At 33.3% G+C, this 22809-nt stretch overlaps 1 protein-coding gene across 1 annotated transcript in view; it reads right to left on the reverse strand.

The window, feature by feature from the left end:
• The window catches only part of LOC149575604 (selT-like protein), a 64214-nt gene extending 47517 nt beyond the window's left edge, over positions 1-16697 (reverse strand). The window contains exon 1 of the mRNA XM_089815368.1: positions 16374-16697. Within this exon, the coding sequence (XP_089671494.1) occupies positions 16374-16559 (186 nt within the window). The 5' untranslated portion in view covers positions 16560-16697. The remainder of the gene's footprint in view (positions 1-16373) is intronic.
• Positions 16698-22809: the final 6112 nt, after the last annotated feature.

Here is a 22809-nt window from a genome sequence, read left to right on the forward strand (position 1 = left end):
TGAAGGTTGAATGTCGAAAACGCTTAGTTGCACGATCTAAGCAATTAGGTTCACAGCCCAAAGCAAACAGTGCAGAGCACACTGAGCAAACAAAGTCTGTCTTTTATGCCTTCATGGCTAAAAGGCCTGTAGATCATGTGAAGTCATTTGTCTAGTACATTGATTCAAGTGCCTCTCGTCATTTCACTCACTGCAAAGACTGGTTTACTGACTTCTAGCCTTATTCAGACTATTATTTTTGGTGGCAAAGAAGATTACACAATTGTCAGCAAATGCAACATTCAGATTCAATCTTCTGGGAGGAATCTCATTTTCCTCAATGTGTACTACGTTCCAGGGATGGAACTAAATCTACTCTTAGTCAATTAGTTGTTGCAACATTATCCACACTTGGATGTCACCTTCAGTTCACGTCAGTGCAGCATCATTGATCGGGCGACTCAATCTAATGTTGCAGTGGGTCTTGAGGATCACGGTCTTTTCTAACTTACTAATTCTGGTGATTCTCGAAACTTAGCTATAGTTGCTCGGCGGTCTTTTGTTAGCACACTTTGGCATCAACAATATGGGCACTTAAATGTGCATTATCTCTCACAACTTGCTTAGGATGAGCTTGTTCTTGGATTGTCAGAGATTCAGACTCAATAGCTTGGAGTTTGTGATGCATGTCAAGCTGGGAAGCAACATCGTACACCTTTCACAAGTGGTGATTCATGGCGAGCTTCTCCGGTACTTTAGTTTGTTCATGCTAATATCCACAACCCTATGGCCACTCCTTCTGTTCTTGGGTCCAAGTATTTTATGTTGTTTGTTGATGATTTTAGTAGAAAAATGAGGGTGTGTTTCCTTAAAAAGAAATTAGATGCATTTCCTGTATCTCAGAAGTCTAAACCTTTAGTTGAAAAAGAGTCTGGGAAATCTATTATTACTCTTAGATCAAACAATGGGGGGGAATTTTGTTCTAATGTTTTCTCTAGCTTCTTGGATACACATAGCATCAAACGACAGTTAACCACACCCTACTCGGCACAATAGAACAATGTAGTTGAATGTCAAAATAGAACAATAACTAAGATGGTTCGATCTATGCTCGAACACAGAAATGTCTCGAAGAAGTTTTGGGCAGAAGCAATTAACACTGCAGTTTATCTATTGAACCGATCACCCACAGTGGCAGTCAAAGGTAAACTTCGGAAGAGGCCTAGTCAGGTCGCAAGCCCAAAATCAATCACTTGAAGGTTTTTGGCTCTCTTGCTTCTGTTTGGATCCCTGATGCATCATGCACCAAGTTGGATGCCAAGAGTCAAAAACTCATGCTTGCTGGATATAGTAGTCTTCACAAAGCCTACCACCTGATCAATGTTGAGAAATCTCGTCTCATCTACAATCGTGATGTAGTCTTTGATGGGCAGCGAGGACCATTCATGCCTGTTTCTCCTATTCCTGATCCAGTAGACCAGCCTATGAAGGCTCATGATTTGGGAGTTCGGCTTCCATTAGGTCTACTTGATGGGAGGGCTCCAGTAGCTCCTGCAGCTCCAATTATACCAATGATCCCTATACAAACACCTCTGGCTTCTCCTATAGGATCACCTCGATGTGTAGATGCTTCACCTAAGTTTGATCCTGTTTCTTCTGATGTAGAACCTGATTGCCAACCATCTCCTAATACTAATGTTGGTCGTTCTCCTCTTCAACGTAAGTGGTGGGTTGCGACACTTGTTGATCTTCGTGATGATGAGCTCATTGGTGGGAAAACTGCTCGAAAAAAGAGCAAACCTACAATCTTTTAACTTTGCTCTCATGCCCAACATTCATGGTGTGCTTGAACCTCAAATAGATTTCGAGGCTAAAGGAATTCCAGAGTGGGAATAGGCCATGACATCTGAACAGCGGAGCCCGCTGAAGAACAACACCTGGGTCCATTCTGATCTTCCATCAGGGAAGAAACCCATTGGCTGCAAATGGGTTTACAAAATCAAATACAAATCGGATGGTACTTTGGATAAGTACAAAGCTCGTTTAGTAGCGAAGGGCTTTTCTCAACGTCAGGGTATTGATTATGATGAGACTTTTGCTCCTACTACAAAGATGAGCACCATCAGATTAGTCCTAGTGATGGCAGCCCAATTTGGCTTGGAGGTCCATCAGATGAACGTCAATAGTGCTTTCCTGAATGGTGATCTCCATGACACAGCCTCTTGATTTCAAAGTTGCTGGTAAAGATCAACAGGTTCTCAGATTGGTAAAAGCTCTCTATGGCTTGAAGCAGGCCCCTTGGGCATGGTACATAAAAATTGATAAGTACCTCAGTGATCAAGGCTTCAAGAGGAGTTCTTCAAACTCATATTTGTACATCAAGACTACTGACAATGGCATCGTCATTTTGGTTATTTATGTGGATGATTTAATCATCACTGGCAGTTTAGCATTTTGATTCAGGGAATCAAACAAAATTTATGCCAGTCTTTTGATATGATTGACCTTGGGCTCATGCATTATTGCCTAGGTGTTGAAGTTTGGCAACAGTCTTCTAATATATTCATCTCTCAGTCCAAATATACCAAGGCCCTGTTAGACAAATTATGTATGCAAGATTGCAAGCCTGCATCTACACCTATGGAGAAAGGTCTCAAGTTATCTGCAAAGTCTGATTCTCCTTATGTTGATGATACTACATACAAGCAACTAATAGGTAGCCTCATCTACCTCTCTGCTACTAGGCCTGATATCAGCTTCGTTGTCAACTATATTTCACGCTTTATGACAGCTCATGAGGCTGATCATTGGATGGCAGCAAAGAGTGTGCTTCGTTATGTGAAGGGCACTTCAGATTATGGACTTCTCTACTCTCAAAGTTCTAATCCTAAACTCAGTGGGTTCACAAATTCAAATTGGGCAGGCTCTGTTGATGATAAAAAGTCAACTTCTGGATATGTGTTCACATGGACCAATAAGAAGCAACAGGAAATTTCTCTCTCCTCTACAGAGGCTGACTATAAAGGGGTTGTTAAAGCAAGATGTGAAGCTATTTGGCTTCGTCAGATGCTTGGGGATATACAGATGTCACCAGCAAGACTGACTACTTTGTTTGTTGATAATGAAGGCATTATCAAGTGAGCACAAAATCCAGTCTTCCATGAACGAACCAAACATGTAGAAGTTCACTATCATTACATATGATAGCTGGTTGAAGACAGGACTATAGATTTGCAATATGTTCCTACAATAGAACAAACTGCAAACATTCTCACCAAGCCTCTTGGTCTTGATAAGTTTGTCAAATTCAGAGGACAGCTTGGTGTTCTAGATAGATTAACCATTAAGGGAGGGTATTACGATAATAGATAATCGTCTATTATTAGTTAATCGTAATCTATTGTAAATATCTAGTTAGCTTTGGTTAGCTTTAGCTTTTTTTGCTTTCTCTATTAGAATAGAATGTTTCTATTCCTTACGATCATTTCCTAAGGAAACATCATTTTTTTCTTCTGTACATAATGACCTTTCGGTCTCTGTTAATAACAACCAAGTATTTTACCAATTTCTTCGTAATATATGTGTGCATTATATATTCAAATAAATAAGAAAAGTATATATTATTATAAAACTAAATCATTTTTAGTATGAATCAATGATACTTCAATTGCAAATGTCAAAAACAACCATTATGATTCAAAAGAAAATCATTGAATCTAATTACTGAATTACAAAATGAAAATTCAAAATATACTTATAGTTCATTAATGTTTGAAATATGATTCAATATTCACCTCACTTCAAACTTGCAAGATGGAGAGTGCAAAATGAGTGATTAAATGTGTTTGTGAAGACCAAATAAGGGTCATTTTAGGGTTAGAGCAAACAAAACAATAAAAATGTGAGTTTCCCAAGATTTGGGCCCACATCTTATGTTTTGCCTCGTGGGTCAATGGGGATACTCGATAGGGTTTGGGCCAGATTAGCACAGGATCTGGATTTGACCCTGTAGGTCTGCCCAGATTTGTGGTCTGTGGATCCAAACAGACCTAGAGGGTAAATCAAGACCTTGGCAGACCCGGGATGTTAAAAAGTAGCTTTAGTAGAAGTAAAGAGTAGCTTCAATAGAAGTGAAGTACTCATCGTGTTAAGTGTTTGAATTTATGATTCTCTCGTGTGTGTGTACTATTAATCAATTTGATTATGTAATTATGATATTCTTCTTATTATCAATAATGTTTGTCTCAGAAATCTATTCATACATATATATATATATATATATAATGATTCCTTAAAATATCAAATTTCTCATGTATCGGGCTTGAAATATAAATGCTACCATCGGCATACTAAAGATATGCTTAGGTCATGTCCACTTAGGGCATGTCCCTAAATGGACATAACCTAAGCATATCTTTAGTATGCCAACGGTAGCATTTATATTTATGCTTAAGGTCATGTCCACTTAGGGACATCTCCCTAGGTGGACATGACCTTAGCATATCTTTAGTATGCCGACAGTAGTATTTATATTTCAAGCCCGATACATGAGAAATTTGATATTTTAAGGAATCACTACTGGCCATGTAGGGTCATGTCCCTACAGGGATATGAACTCTCTATCATATATATAGTCAAGAGTGCTGGCTGAGACAGATACCAATCACATTGGCAGTGCTATGTTCTCCAACAAGCAATCTGACCTATATTAATATACATTTGAAGCTATGATTTTCTGAATACATTTTGTGAACAGTGAATAGTATACAGTTTATGTATATCAATATATTCAGTCTGATTTAATAAGAACTGAATTATATATCAGATCTATTGATAATAAGTATTAATTTCTAATCTCTATCAGGGATCCATATACACTTACATGGTATCAGAGCCACAGTGATAGAGAATTTCAGTTAGTCTTATAGAGATCTACAACTACAGTGAATCACATAAGACTGGAAAACAGACTTGAAGGAGCCTCAAATTTTTCATCATGGAAATTTCGAGTAATGATTATTCTTTGAGAAATGGAATTAGAAGGATACAGAGGAAGATAAGTCTATGCCAGAGAATGAACCAGACAAAACAACCTGGAAAAGACATAATAATAAAGCTATGAAGATCATTATAGATTCGGTCAAAGGTCACATTCTCCCATCAATATCAAGCCTAAAAACAGCTTTTGAGATGTTCGTAACCATTAAAAATACATTTGAAATTAATAATACCAGTAGATTTTTGACATTGAAGCGACAATTATTATACATAAAAATAAACAATGGAGAGTCTATTACATCTTATTTTTAAAGTATCTCGGAGTTTAAAGATCGCTTGTGATTGTTGGAAGTCGAGTAGATGACAAAGAACTTTGTATTATAGCACTAAAAGGATTATCTTTATCTTGGGAAACTTTTGTTCGTGGCCTAAGCTCTCAACTTGAACTTCTCAAATTTGAGCAACTTAAAAATGAATGTACTCAAGAAGATTCAAGATTAATTTCAAAAGGAATCAGATTAAATCAAGAGGGAGATATACAAGCCCTCTAAGTCAATACCAACAATAAAGGAAAGAAAGGTAAATTCAAACAAAAAAGAAAGGAATTTAACAAACATACAAGAAAAGAGATTGGTCAAAATTACAATGCTTCAAATGTGACAAATTTGGTCATACTCATAACTTTACTCCGGAACGAAAGAAAATTCAAGCAGCACTAGCAGAAGACAAAGATGAAAAGGATAAAAACTTTGCATTTCACTAAGCTCTCTCAAGTGAACTCAACTCCAACAAAAATACACGAATAATAGAGAGTGGAGCATCTCGTCATATAACAGAATTTAGAGACAAATTTGAAAGCTTTGAAGGGTACTCCTCTGAAGAAGTAACTATTGCATATAATTCTACACATCCGGTAAAAGGTATTGGATCATGTTCAATTCAACTGAAAACATGTATCACTCTTCAACTAGAGAATGTTTTGTTTGTACCTGAAATAAAAAGAAACTTGGTCTCCATCTTTGGCCTTGCAGACCAAGGGTATCGAATCACATTCCAAGAGGATAAAGTACTATCCTGGCCAAAGAACTCCAACATTAAGAATGCTATATCCATTGGATTTAGGGATGGAAGATTGTACAAACTTTGTAAGTAGCAAAATCTAGCCCTAAATCATGAAATCTAGCATCGAAGACTTGTCACCTTCATTTCCATGCCCTATCATCCATTAGAAAAATTAGTAACCGGGCTACCTAGTTTAAAACCAAATCATTTTGGTATTTGCAAAGGATGCACCTTAGGTAAAAACACAAAAGGGTCCTTTCCCAAAAGTGAACACAAATCCAAATCTATTCTCAAACTCATTCATTTTGACTTATGTGGTACAATATTTGTACCCTCCCTAAGTGGTTGTCTATACTATGTAATTTTTATAAATGATTTTTCTACGAAAACTTGGATTTACTACCTTAAAGAATCAACCAAAGTGTAATCCAAAATCAAAGAAATTAAAGTACTAGTTGAAAACCAAACTGGAAATAAAATCAAAATCTTAAGATCTGACAATGGGGGTGAATACATTTCAGAATATTTTATAGATTTTTGCATCTCTATTGGGGTTAATGGGGAGTTCTTTGTACCATATAATCCACAATAGAATGGAGTCGCAGAAAAGAAAAACAGATCTATTATTGAATCTGTCAAAGCTATGATGCATGATCAAAACCTTCACACCTCTTTCTAGGTTGAAGCTTCTAACAATGCAGTTTACATTCAAAATAAATGTCCTCATTCAATATTGGAAAATACACTCTTGAAGAAGTATTTACCGGCAACAAACCATACTTCAGTCATCTAAGAATATTTGGGTGACCTGTATATATTCACATCTCTAAAGAAAAGAGAACAAAACTAGAACCATCAGGAAAGACAAGCATATTTATCGAATACAGTGAATCGTCTAAAGGTTACAGAATTTACGTTCCCGGACAAAGATCTATTGAAATCAGCAGAGATGTAAAATTTGAAGAAGACATTGCCTTTAACCTATCCAAGAACATTGATGAATCATACACAAAACCAACTACTGAATTAGATGAGAATCCTCCAGTAGAGAATGAGAGGGAGATTGATACTGAAAGTCTTACACCTCCAAGTTCTAATACTGAAAACCCCAACAATAAAAAGAGACCACTTTGGGCAAGAAAAATGATAGAAGAAAATCATATAGAACTTGATGAAGCAGTCAGAGAAAAGAAGAGAACAAGAAACCATTCATGCTACATAGCGCTAATCTCATCAAATCAGAACCTACAAATGTTGAAGAAGTATTATCATGTCAACCTTGGAAAGATGCAATGATTGAAGAATATCAATCCATACTAAAAAATGATGTATGAGATATTGTACCCAAACCCAAAGACAAATCAGTTGTCTCTACTAAATGGCTATTCAAAATTAAGCATGCACTTGATGGTAGTATTGAAAAATACAAAGCCAGAATTTTATCTCGCAGATTTTCACAAAAGGAAGGAATAGACTATGAAAAATCTTTTGCTCCACTTGCTCGTTAAACTTCTTTCAGAATCATTATAGTCATTGCAACATCCAAAGGATGGAAGATACATCAAATGGATGTTAAGACTGCATTTCTAAACAGTATAATTGAAGAAGTATACATCGAACAACCAGAAGAATTTATCACCCAAGACAAAAAAAAAATTATGTATGTAAACTGAAAAAAGCACTGTATGGGCTTAAACAAGCTCCCAGAGCATGGTACGAAAGGATAGGCAGCTACCTTTCAAAATTAGGATATTCCAAAAATGAAGTTGATCCAAATTCATATTTTAAAATAGTTGATGGCGATATGATTATTCTTGTACTGTATGTTGATAATTTACTAATAACAGGTGAAGAACATATTATAGCAAAATGCAAACAGGATCTGACAGTAGAATTCGACATTAAAGACCTACGGCTTCTTCATTATTTTCTAGGCCTAGAAGTATGGCAAAAGAAGAACTGCATCTTTCTAAATCAAGGAAAATGCATTGTTGACATTCTGACTAAGTTTGGGATAATGGATTGCAAACCCTTAACTACTCCTATGGAAGCAAATTTACATAAACTAAAGAATGATGGATTTGGATCAGAACCCACTGATCCCACTCACTACCGACAAATTATCGAATCACTGATGTACTTGGTAAACACTCATCTTGATATCTATCATGCAACCAATAAGTTAAGTCAATTCATGTGTGAGCCGAAGAAGATCCATCTCATGGCAACCAAGCACATATTACGATGCTTACGTGGTACAGTTGGTATGGGACTCAAATATGATCAAGTTGAAATTAATCTTCATGGATATTCAGATTTTGATTGGGTAGGCAGCTCTACTAATAGTAAGAGTACTATTGGATGTTGTTTCAATCTCGGTTCAACAATGATCCCTCGGTTTAGCGTAAAACAATCATTAGTCGCCTTAAGCTCTACTAACGCAGAATACATAGCTTCATCCATGGGAGCCAGAGAAGCAATATGGTTAAGAAAATTGCGAACTGTTTGGAAAACCCTTGAAGCCTACAGTCATCCACTATGATAATCAAAGTTGCATCAAGCTATCAGTGTTTTCCACAATTGATCTAAGCATATTGAAATACCCTATCATTATATTAGAGATATGGTAGATTGAGATATTCTCAAGCTAGAATACATAAGTACAAATTAACAAACAGCTGATGTACTTACTAAACCTCTTTCCAAGCCCAAATTGGAATATTTCAGAGGTAAATATGGTATGATTGAATTATGATTGTACAACACTGAAATCAGGTTTCAATTTTCTTTTTTTTGAAATACGTATGTATATTCATTATTGATTAAAATGCTCCTATCTTACAATTGCATCAAATATGTAATGAAAGGTGCTTTCATTGACATATATATAGAAGGTAAACATTGTAAGGTGATGATCTTACAAGTGGTAGGCCTGTTATCATACAAGATTATGTTGTTGTTCCGAATAACCAGAAGTCTTGATAACGAACGTATTATGATCAGAATTCACTAAGTTGTTGTCCCAGAGAGCCAGAGATCATATTACTTGTCATGATAGAATTTATGACATTGTGATAATTGTTATATGATAGATTACCTTAAGCTGTAATCCCAGAATGTCGTAAATCAGATAACTTATTCTCCTGATAGGTATCAATGATGTTGATACCAGTGGACGTATCAAAAGAATATGAGAAACCTTGGTACCTCAGTTCTCCTTCCCTAAGAGAGTGTTAAAGAGTAGCTTCAGTAGAAATGAAGTACTCATCATGTTAGGTGTTTGAATTTATGATTCTCTCTCTCATATATATATAATCAGTTTGATTATGTAATTCTGATATTCCTCTTATTATCAATAATGTTTGTCTCAAAAAAAATTTTTAAAAAAAAAAATTTAAAAAAAAAAAAAAAAAAAATTAATAAAAAAAAAAAAAAAATATATATATATATATATATATATATATATATATATATATATATATATATATATAATTCCTTAAAAGATCAAATTTCTCATGTTCCGGGCTTGAAATATAAATGCTACCATCAGCATATTAAAGATATGCTTAAGGTCATGTCCATGTAGGGACATTACCCTACATGCCAACGTGGACATGTCCCTACGTGGACACGTATGGTCATGGGGATGGGGACATGAACTCTTTATCATATATATAGTCAAGAGTGCTGGCTGAGACAGATACCAATCACATCGCAGTACTCTGTCTCCAACAAGCAATCTGACTAATATTTAATATATATTTGAAGTTATAATTTTCTGAATACATTTTGTGAACAGTGAATAGTATATAGTTTATGTCTATTAATATATTCAGTCTGATTTAAACAGAACTGAATTATATATCAGATCTACTGATAATAAGTATTAATTTCTAATCTCTATCAAGGATCCATATACACTTACCGGATGTACCAGTTTGCAAATCCAGACATGAACCTAGTTCGCAGATCAGACATGGGAATCCAGTAACTGAGAAATAAAATCATGACGAGGCAACAAGTGCAAGAAAGAAATAAAATTATGTACACTTTTAGAAATGCAAACCAAAAGTGTAAAAAATGAAAAACATTGATAATAAAGATTGTATTAAAATATTTGAGGATGAGTACAAAACAGAAACTAAACTCTGAGTCTTCCTTCAAAATCATTATGCGTTAAGAATGTTGGGTGGATATTTTGCAACCAACAGTTTTGTTAAAATCCAGTTGCAAAATAGGATGACCAGCCACATCATATGAGTCATAGTCTCTCCTACCTTAAAGGAAAGGCTCCCTCTTCTAACTATTCCTTGGATCAACTCAAGGTAAGCAAGAAGTTAAAAGATTTGTAAAGAGTGTTACCAATATTATTTCCTCTTAGCGTTTCGGAAAGAATCCACTTACCCATGGAGCGAGTAATGGGCAAGATGAAATCTCTAATTTCACTTTCATCTAATAGTTGGAAACAGTGATATCAATAAACCAACACCAACTCAAAGGCTGATTAAAAGCGTACCAGTTTGGCTCTAGGTCCTATTTTGATCTATTCTATAAGAAAAATGTCTACCATTGAGGTACAAAGCAAGGTATTTTTTAGTGGCTAATTTTTTTTTAAAATTACCTAGTAATTTTGGCTAATAATTAAAGATTTAATGTAACCTAAATCGCCACATTTTTATAAAATTTAGTTCTAAAATATTTAAAATCGCTCAATAATTTAATTTATTAAAAAATTTAAACTCAAAGATTCGCCACAATTTCTGATATATAATTAGATTTGATTTAGCTAAATATTATATATTATTGGAGAAATTAAAATTAATTCATCAATAATTATCATAATTAATAGTTACTTTAGGGATATATCACCAATATCTAGTTTTCACTGTTGATTTAAAATATAATGCAATCATCCTCATTATATTCCATGAAGCAAAAAATATTCAGTTTTGATTTCAAATATTCCATCATGGTTAATGAACTTCCTATTATTATTGAGATTCGTCAATATTTTCTACAGAAAAATTATGACTCCAAAATAATTGCCAATAGAAATAATTTTGTTTTTTCAAAATAAGGAAAGATTCGCCAATATTTTATATGTTTTTTTTGGAGGGGTGTTTCTTAAAGATTACCCTAGTGCAAAGACTTTCAGAAGTAGGGGAATTCCAACTATTTTTTGTGAATTTGAGATGGTAATAAAAGCTACAATCAAAGCTTCTAGTCTATGTATCACCACAATCACTCCCAGTCAAAGTTTCAAATTTGTTCTATCACAATTGCTTCCAGTCAAAGCTACGAATCCAATTGCTTGTTTTATTCATTTTTCTCCCATATTGGTACACTACACAATCAAAGTTATGCTTGCACAAGTTTGGCAAAGCTTTCTTGCATACAACAAAAGATGATTTTTACAATGAAGGAGCACTCCTTTATATAGGCAAAGGAGTTGAGAAAAAATTGAAGGAAAAAGTAAGAGTAACTCAACCAACTTTGACCCAACCCAACTAGGTGAGAGAAACTATTGGATTACATGTCATAAGGATATGCAATCAAATTACATGTAATCACATATTTTCATGCAATTCATTCTCTCCAACTACAAACATGAAAACTAAAGAACGAAGAGGATGGAAGAGAACTAGAACAATTCTAGGGATTGTTCTAAAGGGCCTTGTACTTGGCAATGCTTGTAGGATTGGATATTCCTGTATTCTACACCACTGCATCCTCTTTGATGAGTTTCTAGCTGTCATTTGAAAACTTGATGTGGTCAAGTTATTTTTCGTTCGAGTTGATGAGTTTCTAGTTGTCAATTGTAAACTTGACGTCATCAAGTTTTTTCTTGTTTGAGTTGTTGTGAATTCTCCTTTGTAGATTGACACATTCTGGAGTCTGTGACACTTTGAAAACCTTCTCGATGGTGTCTAAATGTAAACTCAGGACAACTTTCCATTTGCACCTTTAATTCTCTTTTTTTTGAAACAGTGCTTGGCACATTCTCACGCGAACTCAGGTTCTCGAACAACCATTGGGAAAATTGAGACCAAATGAATTACACTTCTTTAGATTCGAAGCACACCTTCTTTACTGGATGTCTTCACTCTTTGAAGAAGTTCTAACATATCTTGAAAAGTGCCTATAACATGAAGATGAAAACATCTTCTAATGAGATTGGATCCATTAAAACTTTGGGATTTGAGTTACAATGACAAATCCACAAGCAATGAGTGTTCAAAGTATGGATTAGATATTCATGAAACACATAAAATGGCTAGAAATGAACCAGAAAGCATATGTATTTGGATAAAAAGGGCCAGAGTCAGATTCTCAAGGGTGGATTGTGTGTGGGCAAAGATGGGCTTTTGTGGGTATGGCCAAGAATGCAAGTTGGGACGCATATGGATGTGTGCAAATGGTGACTTTGGTATTTAAAGAGTGACCTACCAAAATTAGATTCTCCAGATGTAATTACATGTAAAAGTTGTTTTAAAGTGAACATGCAATTAGTTTCAAAGGATAGAAATGCATGTGAGTGGGAATGAAGGATGCATTACATGTAAACACATATAGAGAATGAGATGCAAAGTGCTTTGGCATGTGTTGATGAATATGGAATGACATGATGCAATTGCATGAAATAGTGGCGTGAAATGGACTGAAAATGCTCTCACGTTCTTGGGAAGAACGTGCAACCTCTTCAAAAAGAAGAAAAACAAAATAGCAAGCAAACAACAAATGAAACTAAAACAAAAAACAAAAAAATACCTTTGGTTTTTTACTCAAACAAGTTGTTCTCTTATGCAATGACTTTGGTATTTAAGAGTGACCTACCAAAATTAGATTCTCCAGAGGTAATTATATTGAAAAGTTGTTTTAAAGGGAACATGCAATTAGTTTTGAAGGATAGAAGTGGCAAAGAAGGATGCATTACATGTAAACGCATATAGATAATGAGATGCAAAGTGCTTTGGCATGTGTTGATGAATATGGAATGACATGATGCAATTGCATGAAATAGTGGAAAGTGAAATGGACCGAAAATGCTCTCACGTTCTTGGGAAAGAACTTGCAACCTCTTCAAAAGGAAGAAAAATAAAATAGCAAGCAAACAACAAATGAAACTAAAAACAAAACAAAAACATACCTTTGGTTTTTTACTCAAACAAGTTGTTCTCTTATGCAATGACTTTGGTATTTAAAGAGTGACCTACCAAAATTAGATTCTCCAGATGTAATTACATTTAAAAGTTGTTTTAGAAGGAACATGCAATTAGTTTCGAAGGATAGAAATGCATGTAAGTGGTAATGAAGGATGCATTACATGTAAATGCATATAGAGAATGAGATGCAAAGTGCTTTGGCATGTGCTGATGAATATGGAATGACCTGAAGCAATTGCATGAAAGTGGAAAGTGAAATGGAGTGAAAATGCTGTCACATTCTTGGGAAAGAACTTGCAACCTCTTCAAAAAGAAGAAAAACAAAATAACAAGCAAACAACAAACGAAACTAAAAACAAAACAAAAACATAGCTTTGGTTTTTTACTCAAACAAGTTGCTCTCTTATGCAAATTTGAATTTAGAATTTGGGGAAATTCCAAACATTCAAAAATGGAAGTTCTCATTTTATTTGAAGAAAAATTGCACTTTACATGGCACATCTTTGGACAAATGTACAAGGATGAACAAAAATATGCAATGAAATAGCAAGGGATAGAAAATTTCAACTTACTTGGTGATCAAAGAGCCAAATATGGAGGATTGATAGGTTTGAAGAATGGTTCTCCTCCAAATTTGAAACTTCAACAACTATATTGACTTCTTCAATACTTGCAAATGATGGACATTAATGAGCAATCAATGGGACATTACCAAAAACATGCTCAATAACTTACAAGTATGCAAGCCTTTTTCACAAAAAACCAAGTAATTGGGCACTTTTCCCCAAAAATGTGTTTTCAAGTTGCCATGACATGAGTTGTTTTTTATTGCCATGACATGAGTCGTTTCTAACATTGGAGGGCAAAAACGTGATCACCAACAGCAATAGCAAGGATCCAAACTTCAAAATGATTTCTCCTTGAGCAAAAACATGATCAAAATACTCCAAATCTGGGCTTTTTTTTTATGAAAACGTGGCTTTAAAACACCATTAAATGCAAAATTTTTTGCAAGGAATTCAGCGACCAATGCATGAGAATGCATGAGGATGCAAAAATGACCCTAGTCTCATGAATTTTGAGCCATATAATGGGCAGATCTGAAGATAAATGTGTTCTTCAAGGGCAAGAACATGAACACTTTTCTTTTGGAGGCCAAAATTGTGGTCTTAAGTTGACATGTGTAGGGAAATCCAAACGCACTCTTGGGAAGTCTTTACATTGATAAGTAGGAGATGATTTCCACAACTAGTCAAATTGTGATGTGAATATCAGGATTTAACTATGTGATGAGTCAAACTCGACGACCCATGTTTCATGAGTAGTGATTCAACATGAATCCATCTCTCATGACAATAAATGGAACACTTAGCACTCATTGGATCTAGGTGATGTTCACAGGGGTGAAGCACCGGGACTTCCCGGGAGGTCACCCATCCCAGTACTACTCCAGCCTGAGCACGCTTAACTACGAAGTTTCCTCCACAGTTAAACCCAAAGCTTGCAACCCCATTTGCAAAACCTTCACCAAGTGTTGTGCCTTATGAACCATTCATTAGAAAGCCCCTTAAGCTCATCAATTGATAAGTAGGAGATGATTTCCACAGCTAGTCAAATTGTGATGTGAATATCAGGATTTAACTGTGTGATTTTGAGTCAAACTCGATTACCCATGTTTCATGAGTAGTGATTCAACATGAATCCATCTCTCATGACAATAAATGGAACACTTAGCACTCATTGGATCTAGGTGATGCTCACAGGGGTGAAGCACCGGGACTTCCCAGGAGGTCACCCATCCCAGTACTACTCCAGCCTGAGCGCGCTTAACTACGGAGTTTCCTCCACAGTTAAACCCAAAGCTTGCAACCCCATTTGCAAAACCTTCACCAAGTGTTGTGCCTTATGAACCATTCATTAGAAAGCCCCTTAAGCTCATCAATTGATAAGTAGGAGATGATTTCCACAGCTAGTCAAATTGTGATGTGAATATCAGGATTTAACTGTGTGATTTTGAGTCAAACTCGATGACCCATGTTTCATGAGTAGTGATTCAACATGAATCCATCTCTCATGACAATAAATGGAACACTTAGCACTCATTGGATCTAGGTGATGCTCACCAAGTGTCCCGGTGCGTTTATTTTTTACATCAATATTTCCATTCAGAAATGTCATTGCTAAAAAATACTTACAGTTGAAGCCAGAAGCAACTAAGGAATAAACTAATCGATTGTGGAAATATGATAAGATCAATTTGAAGCAACTAAGGAATAAACTAATCAATTGTGGAAATATGATAATAGTAATTAGGAGACAAGATTAACATTCAAATCATGATATATAGATAAATGGGTGAGGGCAATTCTATATTATATATGAAATGAAAATGGTCATCATAAGTGGTGGGTTGTGTCCTCTCAGAGTTTCTTGGTAGACTCACGGCACTGCCAGTCAAACAGTGCAAATGAAATAAAATGAAAGATTTTAATGATGTCCACGAGACCAAACAGTCTAAAGGACCAACAAGATCAAATCACTAATCCATTTCCATATTCTTTTCCATTTCTGATCTCCTGCTATGAATTTTAACCAAAAAGCAAGCCGTTTGATTGATCTGATCTTCTTCAAATAAACTATGAGTAAATAAGCTATGAGTAAATGAATAAGGAAAGGGCTGTATGTATATATATATATATATATATATATATATATATATATATATATATAATCACCGGGGAACATCCTTACAAGATCCATAATACTATACTGTAGTAGAATAGTGGGAATACACAAGGACAAAAACAACAGTACGGATAAAAAGTACTATTAGGCAAAGTGGACTGTAACAATCCACAATCACAGAATCAATTATTTACAAAGGCTTTTCTGGAATAACTGTATTTCACATTAATATATAAAAGCTTTTTTTTATGTAATAGTGCGGGTTTCAATTCACATAACCAATACTAAATTTAGAACGCAGTTAAACAAACCCTAATCCTAAAGTCGAAGAAGCCTTGGCCACGGTCCCCTTGATGTTTTCAAACTCTCGTTTATAAAAACAAATACAAAAATCGAATTTAAGTACATTGAACAATGTGTGGAAAGAAATTGAGCTCTTCATTAGCAAGAAAGCAATGAATAAAATACAAGATTGCCAATGATTACCGGAATAGCAGCGGATTGGAGAACTTGTTTAGGTACGGGAATCGAATCCTGTCGATGATGATCATGATGATGGTGGTGCGGACGTGGCTTAGGAGGCGGGGGTGTGAATGCATTCCATAAGTCAGAAGCCACCAGAAACGCGCAAACCCCCAAGAGAATTGTCTGAGTTCTGTCCATTTCCACCATGAAACAAAATTTACAGACCCAATTCTTCGGAAATAGATACTCTCCTCCTGTAGTAAACTCGTGTCCTCTCTTCGAGGAGACTTCGCTATTCTCCCTCTGTTGGAGAAAAATGGTTTGGTTTAAAACGATACAATGGTTAGGGTGGGGTTAGGCGTGAGAACCTATAAATAAAATAATATATTTATTAATTTTTAATTTATTTTTTAAGGATTCATTTTCAGGATCTTTTAGTTCATTGAACTTCAAATTTTTTGACGATCTATTTTGAAAAGTTTTAAGTTTAATTAAATAAAAGAAGTATTGTTATAAATTGATTGGAATATTCATGATAATATTTTTTAGATATGAATGGGTGGAAAAGATATTTATTAGAAACACTTTGAAGTTTAGACATTTATTACTTGTCTTGAATTTTACAATTTCAATCATTAACTTTAATTTTTAAGCATGATACACTATAAATGGATCAGATTGCAAATTAATTTTTAAGCATGATACACTATAAATGGATCAGATTGCAAATTCTTGTGCTTGCAACAATGAGTGATAGTGTTTACTATTTTTTTAAAACTATAATTTAATATAAATTAAGTTAAAATTATAATTATTATTAATAGCTAACAAAGTGAAGATTAATTATTATTTATTAATCTTGAGTAAATTCAGACTTAAATTTATTGTTATGTTGTAGGCTCTAATCTAAATTAAAATTAATTTTTAAATTAAGTAAATAAAATTAGTACTATTATATTATTTAATTTATGATATATTAATAAATTATTATGTAAAAAAGAAAAAAATAGTTAAAAGTAAAAAATTAACTAAATTAACTATAAACACTAAAAACTACACTAATTAAAATCTATTGGATGGAATATATGAATAAAATATTCCTTTAAAACATATATTCACCAAAGAATCAAGTGCCACTTAGTACTTATCTTTAGCTTTTATATAAATATAGTTTTAATTTAATAAATTTACTATAGTTTTAAAAATACTTTAATTAATAAAAATATTAGATAATTATAGTTTTCTATAATGATATTAATTATAATTTAAATTTAAATTGTATTTATAAATATAATTATTAATATATATGTTCTATTGTATATATGTAATCTAATAATATTATATTAGAAATATATTTAAAAATGAAAATAATAATATTTTTTAATTATAATATATAATAGTATTTCTTAAACTATTATATAATATACAAAAGATATCTTTTTTAGTATTTTTAATTGAATGACAAATATTATATTATAAAAAAATACAATATTAAAATATAAAAAATTAAATCAAATCATTTACATTAAAAATATTAAACATTAATCAATTATATTCATCTTAATAAAAACTAACTCTTAAAAAAATTTAGTTTTACAATCCACCTAGCGAATATAAGACCTAAATGAATTCCACCAATCAAATCTTAGAAAAATAATTTCTTAAAATTGTAATGTTAACAATCATGCAAATCTTAGAAAAATAATTTCTTAAAATTGTAATGTTAACAATCATGCATCTATGTTATGCAACATATTAGTTGGATAATTTTTAAAAAAATCAATTAGTTTTTAAGTCATAGAAACCAAAAAAATTAATCACTAGTTAAAGCATAAAATCTAAAAAGTATCACAATAGTACTTAGCCTACCGGCAAGTACTAATAAAATGAGGAATATTAAAAATATATTGTGAAAAATTAAACTAATTCTTAAAAAATAAATTAAAATAATTTGAAAAACTAAAACTTCAATCAATTTTAAAAATTAAAAGTTATAAGTAGAAATAATAATATTAAAAAATAATAATTAATTAACAAAAATTTAAATTTTTTAAGTTATTATAACTTAAATAAGTCTAAAATAGTTTTAAAAATATTTTCAAATATTTATAATACATAAAATGGATTAGAATATTGGTAATTAAAATTAAATAGTAATATTTATACTAAACTTATTTATTAATATTTAAATAAATGTATATGCTTTTATATAAATATTACTTTAATTTTTTTATAAAATATTATAATTTTGTGTAAAACTCATTAAAAATTATAAGTCTAAAATAGTTTCAAATATTTATAATTGCTATAATATGTAAATTGCTAAGTATAAGGCGACAATGATGGGTAGAGTATTTTAAAAGGTAAAAATTATATTTCAACATTCATAAATCAACATATAAGAGTCTAATTGAACCCACCAATTAAAACATAGAAAAATAATTTGAAAACAATATAAAGTTGAAAACTTGGCATCTAGTTTTTTAAAAAGGTAATACTTGTATAAAAGAAACAAGAAAAAAGAAATTCTAATTGGTATATCAAAGTTTATTTAATAATGTGTTAATCACATTAGTACTTAGCCTGCCCACAAGTACTAATAAAATAAGTAACCAATAATAACTAATTCAGTTTAATTAATTAATTAAAAACAAGAGTTATCATTAGAGATAATACATTATTAAGTTAAATAAATAGAAATATTTAAATAATGTGTGACATATTTATTATTCTATGATTGCAATTTTTAAATAAATGAATTAAAAATAGCGTTAACAATATAGATAATACCTAATTAACCTAAATAAATAGAAATATTTAAATAATGTATGTCATATCTTATTATTTTATTTGTAAGTTAAATAAACAAGAGCTATGATATAGCAGGAGTCCCGGCTACTGTTAAAAAAAAGGAGTTAAAGTTGAAAAAAAATTGCACTAGCAATAAAATCATTAACTAGTCTATGATTTTTAAAACAATACCATTTTAACTACATATGTTGATCTGAAAATTTATAACATTTTAAAATAAAAAATATTCTTGTAACTTACTGAAGAAATCTGTATTATTTGAATGTAATGTGGTAACTTAAAAGAACCAATAATGAATCAACTTTCCTCTTTCCAACAATTTATAGTGGCTTCATAAATTAGTTGCGAGTAGCTAAACAGAATGTTAAATTCAAACTTTTCAATGCATTTATTTACTTTTCACTGAACAATGAATTGAAACTATTATCATGGATTCTTGATCAATTTATCATTTCAATCAAGACAATGATAAAATGATTTTCATTAAAAATTTAATGAATGCTTATTAGATGAAATGGGCAATCAAGGCCAAAGAAATATGCCACATTATCATTGCTTTGGAAAATCCGATAACCTTTACTATGAATCACTAATAGGCCAATTTCAAACTCAAAATGATTCCATTAGTATTTCAAGGTTATAAATCAAATGTTGATACAAAGGCACTAATGCAACTTTAAATTCATAATCAAGATCTTTAAGTGAGGATCCAAATCCCATTAATGTTGGGATGATATAGCTTTTCTAACAATCCAAAAAAAGGAAATTTCTTTTGATCTCACCGATTTTTGAATCAATTACAACAAAGAATATTAAACAAATTTAGATTTGGGCATTCATAACGAAATAGGTAGCTATTACATTATTAAAGAATTTAATCCCACTTCTAGTCATGATGAAAAGGCCTATATAAAAGCACCTATTAACTGGAAAGCAAAAATGTTGATGGCACAACTTAGAACTAGTTCACATCAGCTACGATGTGAAACTGGTCGGTGGCAAGTTCCAAAGGAAGAGTGGGCAGACAGAACATGCTTATTTTGTGATATGGAAACAGTTGAGACAGAGTAGCACTTTGTCAAGGAGTGCCTGGCTTACAATGACATCAAATCTGGTTATACAAAAATACTGCAAAACAAGGACTTCAACTATTTATTCGAGGAAGATCAAGTGGAGAGAGTAGCGGATTTGATTACCAAACTTCAAAGAAGAAGAGACAAGTTAACCAAAACTTTACAACTGACTAGTTTCACTCCTAACTCGGGAGGGTGATTGCATGGGTCCCATAGACTACTTTAGTCTCATGGACGTCATTAAAATCTATCATATCATTCATTACAAAACAATATTACCATGAAATGCATTATAAAAACCTCACTCAAAACAATCATACCCTCAATCAGATAGCTCCAGAGGGAAAATAATTGAACCCATTTCTAGCCTTTATAAGAGTCTTAGGTAATTACAAATACATTTATCTAAATATGTGAGTTATCATATTAGTTACAGTTTTAATATGATTCCCAACTAATATTTTGATAGAATAAATAAAAAATAGCAATTTAGAAAGAAATATTGCCAAAAACATTTTACATAGCACATGTCATATTTGTAAAAAAAATAATAATAATGTCACAATCTATATAATAAGTTTTTTAAAACTTTGAATAAAATATATATATATATATATATATATATATATATATATATATATATATATATATATATATATATATATATATATATATATATATATATTGTGGAGGTTAATTTTTTAAAGATAGATTTTATATTAATTGAAACATAATATTAATCTTTATCTCTATATTATCTAAAAGAACAAAATACTAGCAAAAATATGACCAATCAATTCTAGAAAAAGACAAAGTATTTACAAAAATAAAATAAAAATAAAACAACTCAAGAACATTACAAACATAATAATATCATAAATTATATTAATTTTTAAAAGAAAAAAGGAAAAAACTACTACCAAAAATACCACCAGTCAATTAGAAAAAAGATAAAGGTTTTAAAAAATTAAAATCAAAATAATATAACTCAAAAACATTATAAATATAATGGGCGGGATGAGCGAGATGTGTAAAATAAATAAATAAATTTTGAACGGGATGAGCAGGATGAGCAGGAAAGGGAGCAAGCTTGGAGTTTTCAAACGGAGGGTTCCCTGTAGACGCGGATGCGCTGCAGGGGCGTCTGAGATTGGAGAGGGAGAAGGGAGTGATGAAGATGAGGATGATGCGAAGCTTGGTGTTGAGGGAATCAGGTTTTGTGGGCTTTTGGAGGACTTTTTTCGATTGGATCCGGCGGTCTTGTTGTCTCAATGCTCTCTTGTTGTTGGTCAGAAAACATGGGGTCAGATTGCTCGTGTGTGGTTCAGTTCAGCTGTGAGTTTTTTCCTTTGGGGTGGAACTCCTCTTGGCTGTGGCCTTTTTTTGAGAATGATATGCAGGGATCGGGGTTGGGTATTCAGTACCTTTCCTGTTGGTGACAATGTTGACGAGTTCCTTTTGGGTGTTGCTCCTGGCTGGGGACAACTTTCTTCAGAGGGTTATTTTCTGGTTTTTGAGAAAGCTAGCTCTGGCCTTCTATGTTTTTGGGGTGAGAGGTGTTCCCCCAGATGCATAACTGGTTGTGATGGTAACATAGGCAAAGGTGGGAGCTTGGGGTTCCAAGGCTTGGTCCAAGGCTCTCATTCTCTTTGGCTCATCTTGAATGACTTTTTTTGGATCAAGGCTTTTAGATCCTCTATCTTCCCAAGTGCTGGTGTGGAGATTTACTATCTGCATGACTCTCCTTGCTGTTATATTGGTAATGGTCGAGGTGGAAGGTTTCCTCTCCCCCTCCATTTGCTGAATATCAGGACAGGTTGCTACTGTTGGGGCAATCTTAGGTTGTGGAGGCTTATGCGGCTGGCTTCTCTTGGACACTACCGGTTTCATGCATTAGGCTCTTGTGTCCTAATGCTGGTTAACCATGCTTGGGTTCCACCACTAGTGGGTGGTTGGTTCTTGGCTGGGAGGGCTATTCTTTGTCCTCTCACTATGAACAAAATGTGGTTACAGAGGTGGTGGGCTTGGTTTTTTGTCTCTACTCTGTCTCGCATGGCTTCTATGGAGGTGAAGCTATCTCCTATTGAGGTGGAGATATTTTGTGAGTTGCTGGGGGTGGAGGTGACTTCTAGTGTGGGAGACATTGTCAAGGTTGCTACTTTTGATAGGTTGGAGGGTTGGTGGTTCCACCTTCCTAACCTTGATATTTGGACCGTTGGTGGGAGGACTCCCCTTTGTCCTCTCATTATGAGAAAAATGTTGTTACAGCAGTGGTGGGCTTGGATTCGTGTCTCTGCTGCTTCTTGCATGGCTTCTATGGAGATGAAGCTATCTCCTATTGAGGTGGAGATCTGGTGTGAGTTGTGGGAAACTCCTAGTGAGGGGGACAATTTCTTGGTTGTTGCTAATGATAGGTAGGGGGGTTGGTGGTTCCATATTTCCAACTTTGTTGTTTTGATCTTCCATTGTCGTGCTTCTACTGTGGGGGACCCTTTCACTATTGAGGTGGGAAAGGAGATTGTTGTGAGTTGGAAGATCTTTGAAGGTGCTGGCCTAAGAATTGGGCCAAGATG

The sequence above is a fragment of the Cupressus sempervirens genome, chromosome 2 (genome assembly GCF_028749045.1).
Source record: "Cupressus sempervirens isolate cs-2001-9-10 chromosome 2, ASM2874904v1, whole genome shotgun sequence".
Lineage (NCBI taxonomy): Eukaryota > Viridiplantae > Streptophyta > Pinopsida > Cupressales > Cupressaceae > Cupressus > Cupressus sempervirens.